Source organism: Ctenopharyngodon idella, chromosome 8 (assembly GCF_019924925.1).
Source record: "Ctenopharyngodon idella isolate HZGC_01 chromosome 8, HZGC01, whole genome shotgun sequence".
NCBI classification, from domain to species: domain Eukaryota; kingdom Metazoa; phylum Chordata; class Actinopteri; order Cypriniformes; family Xenocyprididae; genus Ctenopharyngodon; species Ctenopharyngodon idella.
The window spans coordinates 16,125,355-16,152,059 of NC_067227.1; the positions used below are offsets into that span (position 1 = coordinate 16,125,355).

Consider the following 26,705-nt stretch of genomic DNA (forward strand, 5'->3'; position numbering starts at 1 on the left):
TTACATTTTAATTTATTAAAAAAAATACATTGTTTTGCGAATTAATAATAATCGCAACATTTCAAAAGACCTGTGTAAATATCTCTAAATAATTTTGAGTAAATATCTCAAAATTCGTATGATGGAACTGTTACCGAATTATTATTATTTTTTTTTTTTTTTTGTCCCTGAGAGGACATTTGTCATAGACTCCATGGGCAAAACTGATCTAGATGAAGGATCAGATGGACTATCAGCTGGTGGGGACAACAATGACCTGGTAGACCTTGACCAATCTGGTTAGAGCTGGCAAACCACCTTGGACCAGTAACAAACCAGCTGCCATGTCCTAAAATCCAGACTTACCATCATAAGCTGCTTTGATATTATTTTTTAAGCAGGGAGATCTAATTCAAAGTCAAATCACGTTTTTTTTTTTAATGTACATGAAAAATGTCACACTTTACCTGAAATAAACACTTAAATAAAAAGTTCAAATTAAAAGCAGTGCACATTAGCCTATATAAATGTGTATCATTATCACATTTTCTTTACATTGAGGGTTGTGGTATCACAAAAACTTAAAGGCTAAAAAATGTAGTTATAACGCATATATGCGCAGTAAATAATAGCATATAAAACATCTAAAAACAACAACAATACATCTATTTCATCAAAAATGAAAAATAAACAATACATTTCTTCAAGTGAACAATAAAATAAAAAATATGTCACCCTGAACCCCTTTCCAGTCCACACATATTTCCAACGCAGAGTACCTACACAAAACAAGGAGACATATGTATTGACCTAATTAATGATTGGTTCATCAATTATAGGAGGCGGACTCTGGCCTGGCGCCACGCGATTGGTCAAAGCTTCTGTCTATCAAACGGTATCGCGTACAGCACTTCCTGATGTCTATGCCCAGCTGTTGGCAAATGACCCGCATCTCCACCATCCGGCAGCATCGTGTCTACACAGGACAGCCCTCAGTGTTTGTCATCATACCTGCTCAAAACACGCTGCTTGCCAGGACAACGTCCACGTATGGAGTAGAATAACTGAAATAGGCTTAGATAGTCCAGAGAGTGAGAGTGAATCCTTTCAAATTGGATTTTTGTGTCCTTAAGGTCGTGCTGCAGTACAGAAACATAAGCTTTGCGTTGAGCGGCGCGTGCATCTCAACTGCGGAGGAAGACAGTGGCGTATTTTCATTGACAGGTGAGTTGTACTGTTCGTGCCGTTGGCATCTGTATCTGTACAGAAGATGAAGCCCAAATGAAAACAGCAGCAGCAGGGATGGCGTTTCGTCACGGGGGGTCGTCTGCCTCACCCCAGCTGGGTACCACACTGTCAGTATGATGCATGACGCCATTACATCTAAAACAACTTGCTTATGCAGGATGCTCGGTATTTCGTTCAGATGTTATGATTCCATTTTGCTGTAAAGATACTGTTCTATTTGATGTCTTATGCAAACTGGAGGAATGGAATAAGAGATTTTTGTTGTGGCTCATCAGTATTCAGAAGTATGCTCTGTCATTTGTACCTGCACTGTGATATTTTTAAAACAACCGTTATAAAAATAAAATAGAGGATACTTTCTTTTGAAAAAAATGAGAATCATAACAATACAGTAACTGACATTATGAACCAACCGACCTACTGTGTTTGTTTATGTGGATGATGCTTTGACCCAGAGAGACTACCTTGACTTTGGAAAGCACCTGTATTTACAGTATTTGTACTTTCACTTTGGCATTATGGAAAATGCTGGGAGTCCAATGTACATATTGTAATTATAGATCTAGTTTATGTAAGTTTTATAAATATTTAGGATTATAGTAATTTGTGATGAGTGATTAGCCTCAATATAGCAACTTATTATTAAAAATAATAATAATAATTTTAAGATATATATGTTAAACAAATAGATTTGCTGCCTGGGAATTCTTTATCTGGTGATAGTTATAGATGTTTGATGGAAGGTGCAGTGAAAGGACCCAGAAGTTTTTGTTTGTCATTGTAAACTAGATAGTAAACACACACACACACACACACAGGTTTGTTTTGCTATCTTAGTGAGGACATTGCATAGACTTCCACTAATTTTATATCAGGTCAATGATATTTTCTATCACCTAACCCAACCCCTACTCCTAAACCTACCCATCACAGAAACCTGTGCACATCACTAGCTGATTTATAAGCCTTTTAAACTAGTGAGGACCAGTCAAATGTCCTCACTAGTGGGTTGTCAAAGTATTTCACAATATAAGTGAGGACATTTGGTCCTCACAAGTATAGTTAAAACAAATACACACACACACACACACACACACACACACACACACACATATGTCTGGTTCACTATCCTTGTAGGGACACTCCATAGACGTCTTGGTTTTTATACTGTACAAACTGTATATTCTATCCCCTAACCTTTACCCTACCCCTAAACCTACCCATCACAGAAAACATTCTGCATTTTTACATTTTCACAAAAACATCATTTAGTATGTTTATTAATCCATTTCCTCCCCAGGGGAACTGCTGGCTGGTCCCCACAATGTAGGTGATCTCAGGTTTTACTATCCTTGTGGGGACCACACACACACACACACACACACACATACAAACTAAAATATTAATATAATAAAATAACACATACATAACCTTTGTAATATTACAAAAGTTATTTGTAAAATATATATATATATATATATATTACAAAGGTGTGTGTGTGTGTTATTTTATTTTATTATATTCATATGTTTTTTTTTTTCCCCCTTTGGGAAATGTAAATTCACCACATTCAAAATCCCCCTGTATAAGCTAAGAGATTTCCTCCGATATTTCGTCTGTAATCATGACAAAGCAGCTTGTTTTCAACTTTTTTTTTTTTTTTTTTTTAATGAAAAGGAACTGTAAGTGTTAATATAGTTAAATTAATTAACCACAGTTTAAGATGAATGTCATGTATCAACAATAATAATAGTCATCCTGTGGCACCTTTGGAAGTTTGCTGAGGCCCCCTAGTGGGCCACGGCCCCATGTTGAGAACCACTGCACTGCAGAAATTGAATGATCCAGTTCTTTTTCCTTTTAATAAATTATACAAATAGTTATATTGTGGTTCAAAGCCAGTGTGTCCAATAGGTTTGTTATATAACTTTGACTGTAAAGAATAAACCTAACCCTAGGTAACATTAATAACTTCATTAAATTATATCATTCCTAACGTATCAATAGTTAATATAAAATCAAATAGTTAGAAATGTCATGAAACTGATTGATGTATAAATATTATGCTTATCTGTTAAAGGTAATTTTTAATGACTATACATGACATTAAAATGCAATGAAAGTTATGAATGTCAAATTTACCTCTTGCAAACCTAATATATACCATTTGAATTTCATTGGCATCTCATGTTTATTTATTGCATTTAGTTCTCTTCACTTTACTTAATGTGCTTATTTTTACTTACTTAATAACATTGACAATGGTATCTTATTAACAAATAGTGGTGTGACTGTCTTGTGTATTTTACCAGTGAAGTTTATTTAGCTCAGCTATCTCAAATCAACATATACCCTAATAGATGTTCTTTCTTATCCTCCTCATTATGTTGCTTCAGTTTCTGTGTATTGCTCCCATATTAAATCTTTGGGGTGGATGGCAAACCTTCAAGTCTGTGGTAGTGAAGCCGGAGAATCTGCTATACTATATTGTGTTGTTTTGTTGTTCGTTACGCCTCCATGAAATCTGCTGTCTACTGCAAGTGCTGATGAGAAAATCTGTTATTGTTTCAGGAGCAACCCATGTTTTCTGTTTGTTTTAGACCTTAGAGTTGTTGTGTAGCTTGACTGGTAGAGCACGACACTAGTATTGACAAGGTCATGGGTTCAATTCCCAGGGAACACTGATACTGATAAAATGTATACCCTGAATGCACTGTAAGTCACTTTAGATAAAAGCCCCTGTCACATGAAATAAATGTATTATATTGTTGAGAGATTCATACTTTTGTTACTAGAAGAAGAGAGATGTACAATACTGCAGGTCCTCTGGAGTCAGGGACAAGAAACATTGCCAGTGTTGAACATGTCGGACATCCAATGTGGCAGATTGTTGCCTGCAGACTGCTCTGCCCTCATGTGTATAATATAAAAAATATGAACACATTAGAGCTCTTTCTGTTGCCATAGAAACTATAGATGTCTCAGCAGCAGGTGCTTCAGCTGAATCTGTCTCTTAGATGAAACAGGGCAAAATCACACCTGTGAGTCTTTAGGAAACAATAATGTTTCCAAGAACAATTTCATTTGTTTTAATATTTTTTTCTAAGATGTTTATTTCAGCTATTTTGAGTAGTTTTAGTTTTTATGTGTTACAGTGGCCTAATACAGAATAATGCAGTTGATAAAGATGAAAACACCTTACAGTTAGGTTCTACATGTTGGCCTGTCGCGATTGACTAATCATCTGACTCGTGGTTATTTATTTGTAATTATTTGAGAGAACTGCAATAATTGTACAGTTTAAATTTCAATCACATTTTGCTATCCAAATAAGTGAAATTTAAATGTAATGCACAATATTGTGTCTCCTTTTCCGGTGTGGTAGGAAGAAGCAGAGGAGTCATAATCATTATATTATATTATATTATATTATATTATATTATATTACAGTGCCCTCCACAAATATTGGCACCCTTAGTAAATATGAGCAAAGGCAGCTGTGAAAATAAATCTGCATTGTTTATCCTTCTGATCTTTATTCAGAAAATTCAGAAAATTCTAACCTTTCATCGAAGTAAAACGATTGAAAATGGGGGGAAACTCACATTATGAAATAAATGTTTTTCTCCAATACATGTTGGCCACAATTATTGGCACCCCTAGAAATTCTTATGAGTAAAATATCTCTGAAGTATATTCCCATTCATATTTACATTTTTTAGCACACCAGGGTGATCATGAACATGAAATTGTCCAGCCATGACTTCCTGTTCCACAGGAGTATAAACATGAGGAAACACAAAGGCCAAATTCCCTTAATCATTCATCACAATGAGTAAAACCAAAGAATATAGTTCTGATGTGCAGCAAAAGATTGTTGAGCTTCAAAAAACAGAAAGTGGCTGTAAGAAAAAAGCTAAAGCATTGAAAATCCCGATTTCCACCATCAGGGCAATAATTAAGAAGTTGCAATCAACTAAAGATGTTACAAATCTGCCTGGAAGAGGACATGTGTCTATATTGTCCTAATGTGTGGTGAGGAGGAAAGTTTGAGTGGCCAAAGACTCTCCAAGGATCACAGCTGGAGAATTGCAGAGATTATTTGAGTTTTGAGTCTCAGAAAGCCAAAAAAAAAAAAAAAAAATCAAACAGCACCTACATCATCAAAAGTTGTTCGGGAGGATTTCAAGAAAAATCCTCTGCTCTCATCCAGAAACAATCTCCGGCATATTCAGTTGTCAGACAAGACTGAAACTTCAAAAGGGACCTGGTTCTATGATCAGATAAAACTTAAAAAAAAAGCTTTTTGGCAGCAAACCCACCAGATGGGTTTGGTGCACACAGGGATAAAAAGTACCCCATGCCCACGGTTAAATATACTGCTGGATCTTTAATGTTGTGGGCCAATTTTTCTGCTGGAGGTCTTGGACATCTTGTTCAGATACATGGTATCATGGATTCTATCAAATACCAACAGATCACTTCTGCTAGAAATCTTATAATGGGCCGTGGTTGGATCTTCCATCAAGACAATGATCCAAAACAAACATCAAAACCAACACAAAAAAGTGTCACTGAGCACAAAATGAAGCTTCTGCCATGGCCATCCCAGTCCCCTGACCTGAACCCATATAGAAAATGAGTGGAGTGAACTGAAGAGAAGAAGCACCAACATGGAGCTGGGAATCTGAAGGACCTGGAGAGATTCTGCGTGAAGGAATGGTCTCTGATATCTTGTCAGGTGTTCTCCAAACTCATCAGGCATTATAGGTGAAGACTCAGAGCTGTTATCTTGGCAAAAGGAGGTTGCAATAATCGGGTGCCAATAATTGTGGCCAACGTGAACTAGAGAAAAACATTTATTTCATAATGAGCTTTTACCCCCATTTTCAATTGTTTTACTTAAATGAAAGGTTAGAATTTTGTGAATTTTTTAATGATAGATCAAAAGGATAAACAATGAAGCTTTATTTTCAAAGCCACCTTTGCTAATATTTACCAAGGGTGCCAATATTAGTGGAGGGCACTGTATATTATATTACATTATAATATATTATATTTTATAAAACGGTTAGTTCCTGTCCTTGATTTTGATTGGTCAATAGCTGTGTTTTATTCACAATAAAACACGGCTATGACCGCTTCACCCAACGGTTCTGTGTATCACTACACGACACCCTTAGCAACCACTCTTAGCAACGTAAACTGTATGTTCTCAATTGATATTGTTCATTGAAGCTTACTGTATTATGTAGAAGAGTGTTGTAAGAAAGAGATCGAGTGAGCGAGTTTATTACCTGCATTCAGATTTAACATTTTCCTTCAGGTCAGTCCTATGTTAAAAAATCTGTTTAAATGTCTGCTGTATTATTTGTCCTTTTAACAGTTAAGGGGTTTTCCCATGACTGACAGCGCTAGTCAAAGCAATTGTCAGTTGCGTCTTGTTCCGTGTTCACAACAGTTCAGTCTTTTCAATGTAAAAGTCTTCGCTACTGACTGACACACTCATAAAGACAGTCTTTGGTGCCATCTAATAGCGTAATAATGTTGCTGTTCACGGTCAGGGACTATTTTTCCGGCGGACGCTTTGCATTGTACCTAACAAAGCCCTTCAGCCATGACTTATTCACGATACAGCACTAGCCTCGAGCACCTTATTGCTTTTATAAAATGGTTACCACACAATACAAATATTAAAGCCAAGAATATGTAACAATGCAACTTTCATGAAGTAAACTTACTAAAAGCCTTCCTTCTGCCGGAAAAAATAGTCCCTGACTGTGAACAGCAACAGAAGTTAGATTATGCTTACATATTATATTATGTTATATTATATTATGTTATATTATATTATGTTATATTATATTATATTGTATTATATTATAATATATTATACTATATTATATTACATACAGTGTTATCTTTTTTTTTATCAAACAGTCTTGTGACTGAGATAGATAGGTAGATAGATATATAGATATACATTTTTTTAGATTAAAACATTTTGATTGTCATGGTCGTTATTAGATCACCATGGTAACCCTTTACAATATTTAGGAAAGTTAGTATAACTTTCTTAAAATGATCTTTTTGCCAATTTTATTGATTAGAAAGTAAAAACAAGACAGGGAATTATTAGTAGATGTCCACATGACCACTACAGGCTTCAACAACAGTTTGTAATGACTTTGCCTTTGGTTTTAAGCCTAGTTCTTTGCACAGTCGGTCCATCTTTTCCAGCTCACTGCTTATGCTGAGCACATCAGCATTCATCATCAAAAATGCAGAAGGAGTTTCAGTGGGAATTCTGTAGTTTCTCTCCACCACTAGTGAGAAGCCACCAGGCAGAGAGTACTTCGCTTTGCTGGTCCTGGTCCAGCTGTCATACATCTGGATCTGGGCCATTTTCAAGAAGTTCTTCATGGTCATGCTTTGCATTTTATTGTGGGTCAGAGGGAGTTGGAGACACTTTGAGAGACGCGACATGATGGCGTGTGGGTCACTTAGTTCTGTGTATGTTGGAGATGTAGCCGAGGATGTTCTCTGAACTTGGATTTTGCACATTTTCTTCTCAGGACGATTATTGCTTGATGTTTCTATTAAAGCAGCACCTGTTGCTGATTTTTCTTCAGGTGATGAGTTGAGTATTTTGCTTTTCTTTTCTTCAAAATGTTCATCTTTTGACTTCTTGGTGTCGTCTGATTGAGCGTGATTTAGCTCTCCTTCTTCTGGCAGGATCAGTCCCCACTGGCCATTATGCTGATTCAACCAGGTCTGTGTAGAAGCCAGTTGGAAGCTGTCAGTATCGTAGTAGTACTCTACGTCTAAGGTTTCCCCCACACAATGGACGCCCATTTCCCTGAGGCGTTGCTCTGTCTGCTCTCCCAGCTCATACTCTATCTTCACTGGAACCTGCATGGTGTCTTCAAACACTTTGAGGTTTTCATCCATTGTCACAATTTAGAAACATCTGTTTGAATTGAGAATTTGGGTTTTAGCTTTTGTTAGTGCATGCAAAATCTGGACATTTTTTCTCAGACTGGCTTGCAAAATACTTGTAAATATGATGGTGTATGTGAAAAACAGCAGTCAAATTCAGTTACCCAGAGGAATAATTCAGCATATGAATTAAATGTCTAAGCTAAGCTAATATAAAACAGTCTAGAATTTAAACAGCAACTCAGAAAAAAAGAGATATCATTCACTGTATAACAGATTATTTTTACTGTTGTGATTTTAGTGTAAAAAAATGTAGTATATTCTTGATTCTGAAATCTATTAAGTGGTGAAAAACAGTGTATTTGACCATTAAACTAATCTAATAATTGGGATAGTACAATTTCAACTCATGCCAATATATCATTTTTGGGGATATATTTTTAAGTTCAAACAAGTAAATTTAAGCTTGTTGGGGTTTTGTTTTTTTGCTAAATGATCCCCCCTTCAGGGTGAAACAAGACCCTTCTACTTCATGTCATTGTCCTGATCTCCCTGTCATGGTTTATTTAGTGATAATGGCTGACATTTTTATACATTATCCTTTACATACCTACCTGAAGCAAAATTAAGCATATATTCAAGACAAATCTTGTGTTAGTAAATTCTGTTTATTGTATCAAGAAAGTTACCTTACCTGCAGGGCAGTTCAAACAACAATCCAAAATGTTTTGTAGGTTATTGTTTAGCTGATGTTATCTTTTTATAGTTGTGTTGTAGTTACAGTCTGTGTCTATGGTTACTGTGGTAAGATGCATTGAAAGTAACAGCTCTAATTTCTTTTCATAAAAGAATCATGCAAAAATGTATTGTGGTTTCCACAACAATATTAAGCAGCACAACTGTTTTTAACATTGATAATAACAGGAATAATAAGAAATGTTTTTGAGCACCAAATCAGCAAATTAGAATGATTTCTGAAGGATCATGTGACACTGAAGACTGGAGTAATGATGCTGAAAATTCAGCTTTGCCATCACAAAAATAAACTACGTTTTAAAATATAATCAGAATCAGAAAGAGCTTTATTGCCAAGTATGTTTGCACACACAAGGAATTAGTTTTGGTGACAGAGAAGCTTCCAGTACACAGAAACAGCAAAAGAACACAGATAGTAAAATAAAAAAAAATAAAGATATGTTAATAATATAAATATATAAACCGGCCAGACGACAAAAGTTCAGAGAGAAGAAGGCTTGGATGTGAGGGATCCAGAGTAATTTTTGGAGCCCCTTTTCTCATTCTGGGTGTATACAGTTCTTAGAGGGTGGGCAGAGGATCATCAATATTCCTCTCAGCAGTCCAAACCGTCCTCTGTTGTCTTGTGATATCTGATTTTGTAGCTGAGCCAAACCAGACAGTTATTGAAGTGCAGAGGACAGACTCAATGACGGCTGAGTAGATCTGCATCAGCAGCGCCTGTGGCAAATTGAACTTCCTCAGCTGGTGAAGGAAGTACTTCCTCTGCTGGGCCTTTTTCACAATGTGATTCAATGTGATTGTCCCACTTTAGATCCTGAGAGATGGTAGAGCCCAGGAACCTGAATGACTCCACTGCTGCCACAGTACTGTTCATGATCTAGTGACAACTAGTGACATGACAAAGGCCAAGTATGGTAACCCATACTCGAAATTTGTCCTCCAATACATTACAACAGCGATGATCAAAAAAAAAAAAAAGAAAAAAAAAAGTGGACAAAACAGTCACTCTTTGTAAACTTTGTTCAATGCGAGTGCCGTATGCTCTAATTTGACCAGTCATTTATGCCGTCATCACCCGGGTGTTGATAGCGTGCATGCGCAGGTGATACCTGAACAGCACATGTTGATATCTGTGTTTAAACTAAACTCATTTATACGCATTAAATGCATAGGAGACTTTTTTAAAAAAAACATTAAGAAATCTTACTAACCCTAAACTTTTGAACAGTAGTGTTGCTAGAATGTGTCTACTTAATTCCATTAGGCATTCACATTCAAGCCATGTGGACAAATATTGGCAAATAAACAAATGCAGGCTTGCCTGTGGACAGCAAACATGAGTGTTAACAGTATTGACTGAATTCTTCACACTCGATTACGCTAGTTAAATGCTGCTGCTCTCAGGTAATCAGCAAGTGTATCCATGCCTCTGGCTAGTGTATTTAACTCTGAAACACTATAGTACATTTTATCCATGTTTGCAAATGTGTAATAAGTCAGGAAGAAAAAAAAAAACTTGATGCCTCACAATTGTATTTGTTATATTTGACTGAAACTGGGGAAACCAACCTTGATGATTTGCCAAAGGTATTTGTATTTTAATCATAAGTCTTCCTGTTGTCTCTCTCTCTTTCAGTATTACTAAAGAATTGGCGATTGGGATGGCCTTCACCAACACTACCATGCAGATATTAACCATGTGAAAGATCTGGCAAAACAAAATGGGTATGAATATCTGTACAAATTGTATTTTAGTATTATCTTACCAGTTAGTTGTTTTGAAACTAATGAAAAACCTGCATGTTTGGTACAAAAACATTGACTAACATTATAAGTACATTTTAGCAAAAATAAAAAATGTATGATATCATGAACCCTTAAAAAGAAATGAGTAGGGCTCTCAAAGTGAACGCATTAATTTTGCTTTTTTTTTTTTTTTTTCAGTTTAACGAGTTAAAAAAATATTGAACGCAATTAATGCAGCATCCGTTTTTTTTCTTTCTGCCATCCTTTGGCTGTGCTGCAGTATATAATCATGCTATCATTCATTTCAAGTGGCATTAAACCATTCAAGCATGATAAGATGCAAAAAAAACACTCAAATCTACACTGGCGCGTTGTCTGTTAAGCGGCTCTCTGTGAACAAACACCCAAAATGCGTGCACAGAAAAGCCGCTTCAGACAGCGTGCCAGTGCCGCATTGAGTTCTTTTACGCGCTTGAACAGACAAAAACACACACAGTTATGTCAGTAGCAAAAAGGTTGATAATAACCCTGGGGTGACGATGTGCCATACTTGGGTGATCACAACCTTTTTTAAGATTGCAATTGCGTTAAAGTTTTTTCTTTTTAAAGCTATTCTGTAGCTATTCCTTCTGTTACCCATGCACTTCAATTCTGGACTGCATTTGGCCATACAGACTGCAACATTATATTCAATAGCACATAGGAGAGCAGCCCTGCAGGGTCTTTTCATGATATGGCTATGATATGGATATGGCTTATTTGAACAAGAAATGGCTGGCTGACTGAATGTAGGGCAGATGCAAGAGTCATGTTGAGGGGAGAGAGTCTGCATTTGTGGTGACGTCCTCCCTCTTCTGGCTGTATTATGCATTGCTCCTCAGAGTGAGTAGATCCCAAATAGAGTAATACTGTGTTAAATCATAATTAACTTTTCTTTTGAAGTCATAATTTTGTATTTAATAGGCTTAGTAAAACAAAATCAAAATCTTTCCAAATAGCCATATACACCTATTTGGGCATAAAATAAGGTGAAATATTGTGTGTCTGCATGTGTCTTCCAGGGATGGCTGAGAGGTCGTGTGTGGCGGTGAGCAGCTGAGGTCGGCTGTGATCTGGATCTTCTCTTCTGACTGAGAGCATGTACAGGAGGAATGGACTTCCTGCCAGCGTCAGCATCACCTCCCGCCACACACAGGTACTAAAACACATCCCATTTGTTTATGAAAAAGTTAAACACAACATCTCTCCTGTTATTTTTGACAGTGCATGCTTTCTTGATTTTTCTAAACCGTTTGACCTGCCGATCTTTTTTACATAGCTGTTATATATAGTTTTATTTCTTTCATTCCATTTAATTTAGTCTTTTTGCCAGTATCAATATCAGAAAGTTGGTAAATAAGGCAGGATTATAAATTAGAGATGTATTGCAGCTGATTATTACAGCCTCGCCGTGCATGTGATTGTTCTACACTGAGTGGGGGCGCTGTTGAGTCTGAACTGAGTGTTGTGTACAGCGCCTAGGTTAGATGACGTGATATTGGCTTGCTAAGGGAAATCAGATCAGAGAAATAGCAGCTTGTTGGCCCATCAGTGCTGATAGGTTCAAATGCACACTGGCAGGATTCTGCTCCAGTGAGACAGTTATGTCATTGTCATATTGTGTGAACTAGAACCCATCTAGAGAGTCAGGGATAGTTCAGTAGATGTGACACATTTATTTTTTGTGAAGCAAACTGACACGGTTTCATAAGGTAAGAGGTTATACAAATGTCCGTGAAGCCAAAGGTTATTCTGCACTGGGACAGGGGGCATACTAAAATAATTTTAACACTATTTTCAAATTGATCTAGCCCAAATTAATCTGCCAATTAGGAGTACTTTTTTACAATTTAACTTGTGGTTGTGATGCATATTTCCTCCTTTTTTCTTAGTAAAACAGTAATATTGTGAAATACTATTACAATTTAAAATATTTTTTTTCCTATTTCTATTATATTTTAAAATGTACTTTCTTCCTGTGAAAGCTGAATTTTTACCAATCATTACTCTAGTGTCACATGATTCTAGTATGCTGATTTGGTGCTCAAGAAACAATTCTTATTATATTAAATGTTGAAAACAGTTGAGCAGCTTCATATTTTTGTGGAAACTGTGATTCATTTTTTTAATGTAATGTAAAATAATGTAAAATAGAATCTGAATCGATCAAACACACAATTGTAAAAGTTACTCTTCCAACCCTTCACCCATGCAGGCCCCGAAATGTCGGGCTCCCCCACTGAGAGCTATCACCTTTCTGCTGCAATCACACACTTCAAAGACACTTGGCAAATTGGCCTATAAAAATGCTTTCCTTTCCACTAATTAATTAACAACTTTGCTTAAATGAAGGAACATGCATTTCCTCAGTACATTTTGTGTATTATTACTGTTTGTATAGTGTTCTTTTGTATATTGTAAAGTGTTATGCATGCCCGAGGACAAAACTTCTAGATAATGTAGCCCATCTAGGTGGTGTTTTATACCAAATTACTCCTTGTTTAATGACTCACACTTTGGTGGACATCACCATCTCATAGAATGCATTGTATGTTTATTATATTTATCAGAGTATAAATGTACACAAAGCTACAAGCTTACTCCCCTCATGCAAATGAGGTCACTTTCAAGTGAGTGAGAAACTGATGGTTCTTCCAGCTCATTAAATGACTCTTTCATAGCTTCATTCCCCTGTTATGCTATGGTTCAAATTAATTTCCACTCTCTCTATGTATGCATGAAGTGTATGTTTGTGTGTGTTTAGTCTAGCTATGTGTTTGTGATTTAGTTAAATAAAACTTCACATTCTTGCGAGTTGTTCCTGATAACGATTACGGTCATAGCTACGTGCTAAGAAAGCGATATTTTTCTGTGGCCAGGGAAAATATTCTTTCTGAAGAGTTGATGGATGATCAATACTGAGTGTTCGCTGGCCAAACATATTAATTGATTGTAAAATTAATTCAGCTACATCAGGTTAAATCGATTAACTGATTCCAATATTTATAATTAATTATAACGAGTTATGATTGATTATTCATATTTCCCTTTTGAGCTAATTCGCTACACTTGAAATGAAAACATTTAGTAACATACTGTCACTTTTCAATTTAATTTTATGCATCCTTGCAGAATAAAAATAATTTTTTTTCTTGTACTGACTCCAAACTTTTGAATGGTAGTGTACACCGTTAATAGTAATAATAACCAGGAATGAGGGCATGAACGAATCTTCCAGCAGTTAAGGGTGCACACAGAACAGATAAAGCACTGAGAAGATAAGACTGAGATTTTACATCAGTACGGATATTACACTGGATGGAATGGGGAAACTTCAAAGGGGATCTGTCAGGATAATTTGCTAAGGAGCAATCGTTCTTTTCATAATGACTGTATCTTTCCTTCCCAAGCCTTTGTTATGTGGTCTATTTTTGTCTGGCTTTAATTATAATATAGACTGAATTGGCTCATGGCCTGTTAATAAAGTGATGTGGTTGCATTCTTATCGACTTTTACCATCTGGGCTGAATAATCAAATGGAATAAAGTAATTCAAATGGACAATGGTAATTAAACTGATTAAATGTCCACAGGAAGAGTGAAACTGACCATGACTCCTTGTCCATATGGATTTTATAGGTGTATGAAATATCATACCTGATAATATGTCAAGTTTTTCTCTCCCTTTTCTGCCTAACTGTCTTCCTCCTGTGTTTGCAGGACAGCAGTAGTTCCGAGTCCCTGGATGGACGGAGCTTGGACTCTGCCAAGAGCTTTGACGCGGTGGTGTTTGACATGCTCAAAGTGACACCCGAGGAGTTTGCTGTAAGTTTATAAATACTCTAGTTTGTACCGGGTCTTATTAGAAAAACATGACTATGCATACTTACTTTTTCTTAATATAAAATATGTTTATATGTTATACTGCTGCAGGTATAAATTGCTGCAGTTTCTATGTTAATTTACCTCTAGGGGCGCTGCAAGCCCTACAAATTTTACTCCCATTGACACAGATACAGAGAGGAAGTTTATCACTTAATAAAAACCTAAACTTCAGTCTGTTCCTCACTCAAAGCTTATGTTTAGTGTCTTTTGAGGTTGAATGTTGATATAAAATTAAACTTACAAAAAATTAATTGTTGGATTTACTTGAAGAAGAAGTGTCAAGTGGTTCCACGCAACTATATTGAGTAATCTGTACACATAACAATTTAGTTGTATGAACAAAAGAAATTCAATTAAAGCTGACAAAACTTCTTTGAGTAAATACAAATCATTTGAATGTCACTGTTACATAATATTTATATGTGCAGTTTACTTAATAATGTTGTGTTCATTACGTAAGGTGAACACATTTATTGAATTAATTTACCTTAATAAATGATCTATTTTCTCTACAAAATGCACTCAAAAAATAATTCATTGAACAAACTCAATTGAATTGAGAGCAGGAATTCCATCCTAAACACGCGTATATGAGGCTCACAGCCTAAACTTCGGCAGCACTCTTCTGCATAATGGTAACCACAAAATTAAAAAACATTACAGAAACTACTCTAAATGTCCAACATAACTGCACATTAAACACTAACATAAACTAACAACATCTTTCCCTTTACTGAAAAACACATTACATAACACTTTAATCCCTTAATTTACTCTCTTAATGCAGTCCCTTGCAAAGCATGCTGGGAACTATGGATCTCTACAGATGTCAACATTAATTTGTGCGTTTCACTCAGCAATGTTAAGTTGACTAAACAAATACTTATTAAGTAAAGCTGACAATACTCATTTTTAGTAGAAACAACGCAGTTAAATTACATTCATGTAGTTAAATGAGTTTTTTAAGTAATGTGAACAAGGATGGTTTGAGTGAAACTAACAGTGAAAGTTCATTTTTTTGAGTTTAGGGTTGTAGGAAAATAATACATTACATTTGGTTGATTTTAACACTAGTTGATAGTTGACATTTATCTGAGTTTATCTGAGTTAAGTTTGATATTTTAACTTTATTAAAGCCTCATGTGTATAGGGAAAATTAAAAAAAAATGTAATGCCACTTAGTGAGGGTTTGACATGGAAATTGCAGTGATTTGAAACTAGGGCAACAAATTTCTTTTTTTCTTTTTTGCTTAATGTTTGCGTCACTGTTTTATGAAAAATTTAAGCAAAATGTTCTCAGACTTTAGCAGCATATATTATCAGATCATTGCTCACACTTATTCGTGTCAATTCCATCTCTGACTTTAAGTGCACAATGGCCTAGTTATTAAATTTCAACTTTCTCATGAATCTCATGAATATGTCAGCTCAAGTCAAGTATTTAATTTCCTATTCATTTGATAAGGCTCTATTAAAGGTGAATTACTTAACTTTTTCCACCACAAAAAACAAACAAACAAAAAAAAATGCCCCTGAACAAGTCAATAGTACTTTTGTTAAAAAAATAAAATAAAATAAATAAAAAAATTATATATATATATATATATATATATATTTATTTATTTATTTATTTATTTTTTTAAACTGTACATTCACATGAGATAAAGACTTGCATGTAAACACAAAGTACTTGCTGCACCTCTTACGTGCTCTGCAAATATATTAATGTAATACTTCACCAAAAATTATGATTTACTTTTTCCCATACAATGAAAGCAAATGGTAACCACGGCTGACACTGGTATCCATCTGCTTTTACTGTATGGAAAAGAGCAGCCTGGGCATTCTGCTAAACATCTCATTTTGTATTCTACACAAGAAAGAAAGTCATACAGGCTTGGAACAACTTGAGGTTATTAAATTATGAAATTATTTTTATATTTGAGTAAGATATCCTTTTGAAGCTTGAATTTGTTGGTAGTTTTAACATTGTTGCTTTTATTTTGCAGAGTCAGATCACTTTGATGGATGCTCCTGTATTTAAAGCGATACAGCCTGAGGTGAGACAGATATCCATGGCAACTAAATACACATCTTCTGTGTTTATCAAGCCACATGAGCCCCACAGCTGTGAACTGATCTCATGTGCTCTCTGGTGCTACAGATTAGTGTGACGTGGCACTATAGCAGTGCATTAATGACACACACACAGAGACCACAGTACCCACAGAATCTAGCTCCACATTCTTCCATTACTTTAACCAGAGCTTATCCTCTGCAGTTACAGAACCCTCAGTACTTTCCTTAATTAACATTTTATGTGAAGACGACAATGGAAAGGCACTCATAACAGATATGATAGATTTGGACCAGGATCAGTGAGAAGTTTTTCCACAGATAATGAAAACTTGTCTGCCAAGGCACTTTACAGTTTACTGCAGGTTTTGCGTAGAACGTTGTCAGCAGCTGTGGCTCGTCTGTAAGGGCAGGTGGGGCAGTGACCCACCAAAATATTCATCCAAAACATAGACCTCCATATAAACTGAATCTATAATAAATTGTAAATGTGTTTAGCTTTCTGTAACAAATATTCTCATGTCGTTCCAAAGCCATAAGAGTTTTGTTCATCTTTTGAACACAAATGAATATCTTTTTGATGAAATCTGAGAGCTTTCTGTCCCTCCATACAGCTTACACAACTGAAACTTTGTTGACGCTTCTGACGCTTCAAAAAGTTCATAATGAGATCGTAAAACTAATCCATATGAATTGAGCGGTTTAGTGCAAATTTTCTGAAGAGACTCGATCACGTTATATGATAAACAGATTGAATTTAGTCTTTATTCACATAAACATTCATCAACTCACAAATCAGTTGTGTAAATAGAAGCTCAAGCATGTTTGCTTGACGCGTACGAGAACCAATGAGGTTCATTCTCGTGTGTTAGGCAGCACGTTTGAGCTTCCACAAGAGATTTGTTTTCACGCGTCAAGCAAGTTCGGTTGAGCTTCTGTTTATCTTCGCTGATCAATGTTTAAATGTGAATAAAAGCCTAAATTAAATCTGTTCATCATATAAAGTGATTTAGTTTTTTTCAGAAAATTTGGACTAAACCACTCAATTCATATGGATTAGTTTTACGATCTCTTTATGAACTTCTTTTTTTTTTTTATGAAGTTTCAGCTGTATAGGCTGTCTATGCAGGGACAGAAAGCTCTCAGATTTCATCAAAAAGATCTTCATTTGTGTTCTGAAGATGAACAAAAGTCTTATGGGTTTAATCCCGCTTATTTTCATGTTACTTTACGTAACCCTCGCTACAGACCAAGATGATATCAATCCGCTTCAGCTTAGTGTATATTGGTCTGCATCAGGTCAGTAACTAGTTGGCATGCCTGTTCTTCATATCAAATGAATAAATTTAAACATGCTCATTTGAATAGCCTTTATATGATCCTGTTGTGTTTGTTTTATGTTTGTTCTGAGAATAGAAATGACTTTCTTTTCCTCACCGGAATTCCTCCACAACTTGTAACATTCTAAACAACATTCTGAGGCAATAAATACTACTTTAAGGCAATACTAAGATAGCATTCTATGCGTGCCTCATTAGAGCGTTAGAGCGAATAACACAAGGATGTTAGACCTCTGCCAAAAGTGTGTCTGCATGTGTTTAGAATATAAAGTTACAAAATGTTTATCATAAGCTAGCGCTAAGATACTATCATGGTAATTGACATTTACATTTGGGCATTTAGCAGGTTAAAGGATTAGTCCACTTTTAAATTAAAATTTCCTGATAATTTACTCAGCCCCATGTCATCCAAGATATTTATGTATTTCTTTCTTCAGTCGAAAAGAAATGAAGATTTTTGAGGAAAACATTCTAGGATTTTTCTCCATATAGTGGACTTCAATGGTCTCCAAACGGTTGAAGGTAAAAATTAACAGTTTCAGTGCAGCTTCAAAGGGCTTTAAATGATACCAGACGAGGAATAAGGGTCTTATCTAGAGAAACGATCGGTCATTTTCCAAAAATGTTTTTAAATGTATGCGCTTTATATAAACAAATGATCGCCGTCAAGTGGTTCCGCCAAAACCGCATTTCTGTATTCTTCAAAAAGCTTACGCTGTATGTCCTACGCCTTCCGTATTCAACTTACGGAAAGAACGCATCGCCAGTTCCGTTTTTTCCGTAAGTAGAATAGGGAAGGCGTTGGACAGCGTAAGCTTTTTGAAGAATACAGAAGTGCGGTGTTGGCGGAACCACTTGACGGCGATCATTTGTTTATATAAAACGCATACATTTAAAAAATTTTTTAGAAAATGACCGATCGTTTCTCTAGATAAGACCCTTATTCCTCGTCTGGTATCGTTTAAAGCCCTTTGAAGCTGCGCTGAAACTGTAATTTTTACCTTCAACCGTCTGGAGACCAGTGAAGTCCACTATATGGAGAAAAATCCTAGAATGTTTTCCTCAAAAACCTTAATTTCTTTTCGACTGAAGAAAGAAGGACATGGACATCTTGGATGACATGGGGGTGAGTAAATAATCAGGAAATTTTAATTTAAAAGTGGACTAATCCTTTAAGTATTATCCAGTACATAAGTGTTTAGTATTCATATGTAAACTTTCCATGGTCTATGGTTGTATGGCAGGTTCAGGAAAAGCAAACAGAGGGGCACTACCCATAACATATGAACCTGTATAATGAATATGAATATTCATTATTTCACATGATTATGACAGAATGAAGACCCAAAAATGTCTAACAAATATCCAGGCAATACATGCCCTTAAATCTGTGGTTCTCAACCAGGGGGGCTGGGAACCACTAGAGGGCCTCAGGAAACTTTCAAGGGGGCTGCAGGATGACTTATTCAAATAATATATTACTATTGAATTAATACAGTTAACATTATTATTATTATTAACTTAAAATAATCAAGTTGAATTAAAATATTTAAAATCAAGAAATCATATTAATTAAAAACATCTAATTAAACTGGAAACCAATTTCATCACATGGTCAAAGACACATTAATTGTAGAATGTCAGATAAAAAGACTACATAACATGAAAAATGTGAAAAAATTGACAGTTTTGACTCACATTTTAGGGTTTATATGAGTATGGTGAGAAAACAGTAGCCTCATTCTATCATGAGGAAATATTAGCCAGGCTTCTTCCATGTCTCTGCAGTGCAGACAGTCTTCACAGTGATGGTGTAATGCTTGAGCAGAGAATTGTTTGGCAGTCTGTTTGGCAATTAGTCTTACCCAAGCTACTTTTCTTAATATGAAGTCTGGAATCATTTAGTTTCCATTCATGATGACCTTGGTGTGAATCTCTGGCCTTTTTCAGAGAAATGGGCCAATGAGTCAGGATTGTGTAAACTTTATCCAGAGTATGAATTCACATAAGTGATGTGAGTGTTAAAGTATGATGGTGATTGACCTAGATCTTTGCGGGCCTTAGTTAACATGACATCATCTTTGTGAGCCGTGTGCATTAATGAGTCAGTGTGAATTTGAGTTCTCTTGTTGGAATCATTTCTCACTTACAGCCACAGACATTCCAGAGTGGATCAATGTATAAAGACCATGGGATTATTATTATTATTATTTATTGTTTTTCCACATAGCCGCATTAATACTGTGTGGTTGATTCTGGTAAACCCAGCCACTGATTTGGTGTGTTGAGAATTTGGATTTCATGAATAGGAGACAAAATAGGGCCAGAAACTTCAGTGCTTAATCGAAATTAGATTTATTTTTTATGTTTAATTACACACTACTGTTCAAAGGTTTAGGGTTGGGAAGAAATTAATACTTTTATTCAGCAGGGATACACTGATCAACGGTGACAGTGAAGATTTTTTTTACAGTGTTACAAAAGATTTCTATTTCAAATAAATGCTGTTCTTTTGAACTTTCTCTTCATGAAAGAATCCTTAAAAAATGTTTTTGACATTGATAATAATAAGAAATGTTTCTTCATCACCAAATCAGCATATTAGAATGATTTCTGTTGGATCATATGACATTGAAGACTGGAGTAATTCAACGTGGTCATCACAGGAAAAAAATTACAGAATAAATGCAGCCTTGGTGAGAACATTATCAAAAACATTAAAAAAAATCCCCCAAACTTTTGAAGGGTAGTTGCAACACTGTCTACTTACATATTTAAAATCTAAATTTGTATGGATTTGTATGTTCTAGCAGTAAACTTTTGGTACAGATTGGTACAAATTCAGAATTAAAACGGCAACAGAAACAATAGGTAATAGGGTTATATGTACAGTAACACTGTAAAGAAAGACTGTAAAAATGTGACAGTAAAAACCTGTTTATTGGTTAACAGAAAGTTCCCGTACTACAGTATATATGAAGAAGAATTTTACTATAAAATACTGTTAAATATACAATTTTTAAGTAAAAAGAGCAAATCATCTATAATTTACAATGAAAAACTGTAAACTGACATCCCCACAGTTCCCTGAGTGACACTTCACATTTGGTGGTTTTTAACTTTATTAATTATGCATCTTCTTAGGTTTCTTCTAATTAGTTATGTACATCATGGTTTTATGTTACATCTTATGTTTTTAAATGAATGTTTATTGCATTATTTTAGTGTTGTGTGTTTTACCATGATGGTGTTTTGTATTTGATTGCATGACACCATGCACCTTCTATTAGTATTAAAAAAGCTACTTGTAATTAACTTTGATTCATAATGTGGTTTTCTCTGTGTTATTATGGTGGATGTCAGTAGCAACATGGCTTTGCTAATTCAGCAGAAAAGGTTTTAGGGTTTACTGTTTTTGTTTGTTTTTGTTTTGTAAATTTCAGTTTTAAACTGTAAAATTTACAGGTTATTTTGTAAATATTAGAGATGCACCAATGTATCGGCCAACAATCGGTATCGGCTGATAAAAGCTATTATTATCACTATTGGCCATCGGCCGATTGTTTAAAAACTGCCGATGATCAGGGCTGATTATATCCTGTCAATCAAAAGGGTGCGGAAAAACGTGTCAGACTGCAACTCATACATACTGTGTGTGAAGAAAATCACTCTTGTTTTGAATTTTAACGCATTAACAGTTTTAAAATAGTGACGATAAAGCAGGCTCTTTTTTCCATCCAATAATCGCAAAAAGCTTTGTGCTTTGTTACTTCTGATAAGAATAAAAGTTTCAGTTTTCAACTTCTGTCCACTTGATCATGAAATTCAAACAATAAATGCCGTTTTCACGCTCTTAAATGTGACGTGTCAGATCGCTGTAATGCCTCAGTTCAGGCAGGCAGCGCAGAGCCGCAAGTCTTTTCTTCCTCTTCAATAAAAGTTATATCTCAAAAAAACATGCATGAACATCATAGGTATGTTGAAAGATATAGTACAACTTACCGGAATGTATCATGTCTCATGTAATCACTTTATTTGTGTTTCAACCGCGGAAAGATGTCAATAAAACAGTTTGTGAACAATATGTCACATCATGTCAAATTTACCTCAGGAACGTTTTCCAATGTTCACAGTTCCTTTGCTATCTATATATAAAAAACACCAGAGGAGCTTATTTACTGTTAATTATATGTTTGTGTAAATTTGTCATGAAGACAACAAGTGCTTATGAAAACTACCTTATGTGATACTAAGTTTTATACAAACATTTCAGTTTTTTTTTTTTTAGTGTAATTATTATATCTGAAAATAAACAGCAGCTGAATATAATACCTCTGTTGTTAATTGTAACCTCTAATATTGTAGTGTGTCAAATGAGAGGGCTCCCTGTATAGTTTGCAACATTATTTGGGAGAGATTTTTTTTTCCTTAAGAAAAACCAAACTATCAGTATCGGTATCGGCATCGGCCGATATCATTCTGAATAATCAGCTATCGGTATCAACAGAGAAATTTAGTATCTGTGCATCTCTAGTAAATATGTTTACATTTTTATTGTATTTTTACTGAATTATTCTGGCAACCACAGCTGCCAGACTTTTTTTTCTGTAAAAACAATAAATTCTCTCTTTCTCTCTCTCTCTCTCTTTATACAGTGTAGTGTTTATTAAACTCAAATGAAGCTGTCACTCAGTAGTTGCTAGCTAATTTGAGACTGTGTGCCGGTTTGTAGTTCTTGAGCAACAGAAAAAAAATAATTGTTTGGGATTTTTTTTTAATGTTCATGTTGGTAACAAGGTTTAAAGCTTGACAGATGTGGCAACATAATACAATTCAGAAAATGAATTGAGATATTTTTTTCTATTTACTTGTATTTATGGCATGCTGCTTACAGTAGGTGTCACAATTTTTAAAAAGTTTTTTCCTCATTTTTTTGTAATGAGAAAAATGATGCAGTAACAGGGTTGAATATTCAGTATTGGCCACTGTTATTGCTCTTCTCCCTGTATCATCTAAAAACCTTCTAAATTAAAGGATATGCCCTTCAAACTGCACAAAAAGCAGTTAGAAGGGCCTATCTGCTTTTTGTGCAGTTTGAAGATGTGTTTGGCATTCCAAAACATAAATCATGGTCTGGATTGGAAACAGCAAAGAAGTATTTCAACCCGTCCTCCCTCTGGAGTCTCTTCAGTCACGGGTGAAAATGGGTTTTCTCTACAGCTGACAGCGCTGTCATGGTTATCTTCTTGTACTCGTGGTGTTGCCAATGGTTTTATTGCTAAAAAATGTCAGTTCTTGACTCAAAGTGCTTTTAATTGGTGTTCAGGGGAATTATCTGATTTGTGAAGTATGAACTTGTTTTATGTCAAGATGAATCTTCTTCCTCTTTCGTTTCTTTAGACATGTTTTCATTGCGGCAGCTTTCTGCACACATACATTTTTCAGTTGATCGATTTTATAAAAATTTACAGAACATCTATCATGGTATTTCTTCTCTGAAGAAGACTAGAGTGTGAAACACACTGAATTAATTTGCCTACAGCAGAAGTTCCCACTGGAAAAGAGCTAATTTTAAATATGCTGAGTTTGACCTCCCCAGCCACTAATTCAGGACCCGTTCATTACACTCAGTCTTTCCAACCCTGACATATTTGACAACGAAAGTGGTCTTGTTATTGTTGAGCCGTTTGCCTGTAAGTTTCACTGGCCTGTGGAAACACTAGTATAAGTACATTTTTGCGTTCGACCACATGCACATACATTCATTCATCAATATTTCAACTGCATGCTTCAGGGATTATTGCGGATTCTAAAAGGAGATGTTCGTGAAGTTGACACGGGCATCTGGATTAATAGATTTCAGATGTACGTTGGTTCTAGAACAACCACTAAATTGTTAGTGCTGTGTGAGTAATGTGAGCAGACACTGTCTCTTTGCATAAAGCGGTGTGCTGTACAGTTTTCTTTGGCTACAGACATTTTACAGAAATGATAGAGTCAGAATGAAAGATAAAGTTTGTATACTTTAAAGTGGTTTTATGTGGAATAAAAAAATCTTCAATCTTATGAGATGACTAGAAGACTGTAAAACATACAGTAGCTTTCAGAAGTCAAAACCAGTCTAAAGAACTAGTGAAATAAGAGAGAAAAAAAAAAGAATCTTAATTCATTAAACCTTTTGCTGTATTTATGGCACATGCAGCTCTGATTATTCTTCCAAATAATGAAGTTTAATTTTAACAAGGGGATTTTCATTGGAGATTGTTTGGTGATCCTGTCATAATGTAATGCTGACTTTGCAGAAGGATGTTATTGAAGGATGGAGCAATTAAAGTATATTTGATGAATGGTGTAGTAGTTATAACATCTACATGTAAGGGTTAACTGAACCATGCTAACCAGCTAAACCTTGACCCATTCAGTGCTGAACTCATTTCACACATGCAGGGGACATTTCTTAAAGGGCCAACAGCAAAAAAAAAAAAAAAAAAAGTAATTCTAAGGGTCAGAGAGAGGGTTGGAAAATGATAATGGAAAAACTGAAATATGTACTGAAATATATACTGTTTTGGGTGCAAAATAATAAAACTAATAATAAAAACCCCTTCAAATTTTAATTTACAACTAATATACTCTACTAATCAAAAGTTTGAGGTCAGTAAGATTTTTCTAGATTTTGTAAGATAAAAACAAATATTGTGAAATATTACAGTTTAATATAAATGTTTCTATTATTTGTATTATAGAATGTATTATAGAATGTCTTTTTAAAACGTACTTTATTCCTGTGATGGTAAAGCTGGATTTTCAGCAGCCGTTACTCCAGTCTTCAGTGTCACATGATCCTTCAGAATATAAAATAATTTTAATACGCTGATGCGCTTGATGCTCAATTTCTTTGATGTTCAAGAAACATCTCTTATTATTAGCAAAATGTAGAAAAGATTTGTGCTGCTTAATATTTTAGTAGAAACCGTGATCCATTTTTTTCCCCCAGGATTCTTTGCATGATAACATTAATTTATTTAAAATATAAATCTTTTGTCTTTTTTTTTTTTTTTTTGATCAATTTAATGCATCCTTGCTGCTTAAAAGTATACATTAATTTATAAAGTATAAAACAAATTAAAGTCTTATTGACCCCAAACATTTGAATGGTCTATAACCAAACAAGACTTCTTGTGTCCCGGATTGTTTAATCCAACAAAATGTGTGGCTTAAAGTGATGACTTCAGCAAACAGACCTAAAATATTTTGGTAAGGTACTGTATCCAGACTGAGCTGCTTATTCACATGGAAACTCCACTCCACTCGGTCCGTCGTAACTGAAAAGCCTTCAAATGTTTCCATCTGCTCTTAGTCTACACAATATTATAAAAGTGTTAGTATTCATAGCTCTGTGAACCTGAGGAAGCCTGAGAAAGTCCCTATGCAAAGCTGTTCTGTCAATGAGATGGCGCTGGATGTGTTTTTGTTCTTTGCATTCTTGTCTCTTCTATTGTACAAAATGTATTATTCCTATATTTTACTAAGTAAGAATTTCTAAATAAGCCTGGGACTACAAAAGGTCTGTAACAAATATGGTATAGTAAAATGTGTAGTAAATTTCATTAATGCTAAAAGTTGTGTGTACAGTATTTTACTTTTTAATGCCTTTCCTCTTAGTTGGACAGTCTCTTATGCTCAATAATACTTTTATTCAGCAGGGATGCATTAAATTGATCAAAAGAGAAAGTAAAAACTTTTACATTGTTATAAAAGATTTATATTTTAAGCAAATGCTATTTTTTTGGACTTTCTTTTGATCAAAATAATAATAATAATATTCATGGTTTCAACAAAAATATTAAGCAGCACAACAGTTTTAAACTGTGATAATAAGAAATGTTTTGAATGTCATTTAAAACTTTCAAACTTTTTGAATGGTAGTGTATATAAAATGTATATAAAACAATAAGTTTATGTCACTTGCACATCTTCGACTTAAATATTACATTTTAAAAACACTGTTGAACTATTTGGTTGTTTAGGAGCTGGCGAGCTGTGGATGGAACAAGAAGGAGAAGCACAGCCTTTCACCTAATGTTGTGGCCTTCACACGGAGATTTAACCAGGTAAGCAATATGCGCTAGTTAGCATAGCCAACAGGTGCGCTGTAAGATCATTTATTACAAGCTTCATCTGCTGCAGTATTAATTTGGTATGGGTTGTGTTCAAAAACCATCGCTGATAAGCAGATTTAATGTAGATTATTTAGGCTCTAAGTTTAACACATGAGTCTTTTAATGTAATAGTTGTCCACTGGTACAATTAAGTTTCTAATGGAGTTCACATCTTTGGCTGTTTTAAATAACACGTTATCTCTTCGCTGGATATTGCAGTTTTAAAGTGCAAACAGGTGCGTCAGATAGACAAATGCTGGTCTATATAGTTAATTCATCCAGCAGCTGCTAAATAAATAACAGAATATATTCGAAACAGCACTGGAAACATCCAACAGAAATGTCTGTTGATGGGTTTTTCTCCCTTTTTTTCCAGACTAATGTGATCCACTCTTCTCTTTCTACTTAAAAGTTTTTAGGTGTCTGCTCCAGTGGCATGCTCGGGGACATTAAAGTCATTATTTTGTTGTTTTACAACAGTGGATCTTAAACGTTCAGACAGACAGAACACCACCTTTGAAAAATCAAAACAA

The 26,705-nt window shown here is 35.0% G+C and overlaps 2 protein-coding genes across 5 annotated transcripts in view; one reads left to right on the forward strand and one right to left on the reverse strand.

Moving 5' to 3' along the window:
* Nucleotides 1-26,705, forward strand: part of ralgps1 (Ral GEF with PH domain and SH3 binding motif 1) — a 166,146-nt gene that overhangs the window by 23,154 nt on the left and 116,287 nt on the right. For 2 of the 4 annotated variants that reach the window (XR_007931185.1, XM_051902281.1), the window contains exons 1-6: nucleotides 860-1,203; nucleotides 10,562-10,650; nucleotides 11,733-11,866; nucleotides 14,430-14,534; nucleotides 16,604-16,654; nucleotides 26,041-26,124. Coding sequence is in view for 3 of the 4 variants with exons in the window: in XM_051902281.1 (XP_051758241.1) it covers nucleotides 11,810-11,866; nucleotides 14,430-14,534; nucleotides 16,604-16,654; nucleotides 26,041-26,124 (297 nt within the window). In the remaining variant the exon portion in view is untranslated. Of the gene's footprint in view, nucleotides 1-856; nucleotides 1,204-10,561; nucleotides 10,651-11,732; nucleotides 11,867-14,429; nucleotides 14,535-16,603; nucleotides 16,655-26,040; nucleotides 26,125-26,705 lie in introns of those variants that run through there. The other 2 variants (XM_051902279.1, XM_051902280.1) reach the window with 2 other exon arrangements.
* On the reverse strand, nucleotides 7,303-8,178 carry si:dkey-191c17.2 (uncharacterized protein LOC100005628 homolog). The gene has a single exon (XM_051903886.1). The coding sequence runs from the start codon at nucleotides 8,176-8,178 to the stop codon at nucleotides 7,363-7,365; it is 816 nt and encodes a 271-aa protein (XP_051759846.1). The 3' UTR covers nucleotides 7,303-7,362.

Coding starts and splice junctions, on each gene's coding strand:
- si:dkey-191c17.2 (XM_051903886.1), bottom strand. CDS start 8,178: ATGGATGAAAACCTCAAAGTGTTTGAAGACACCATGCAGGTTCCAGTG.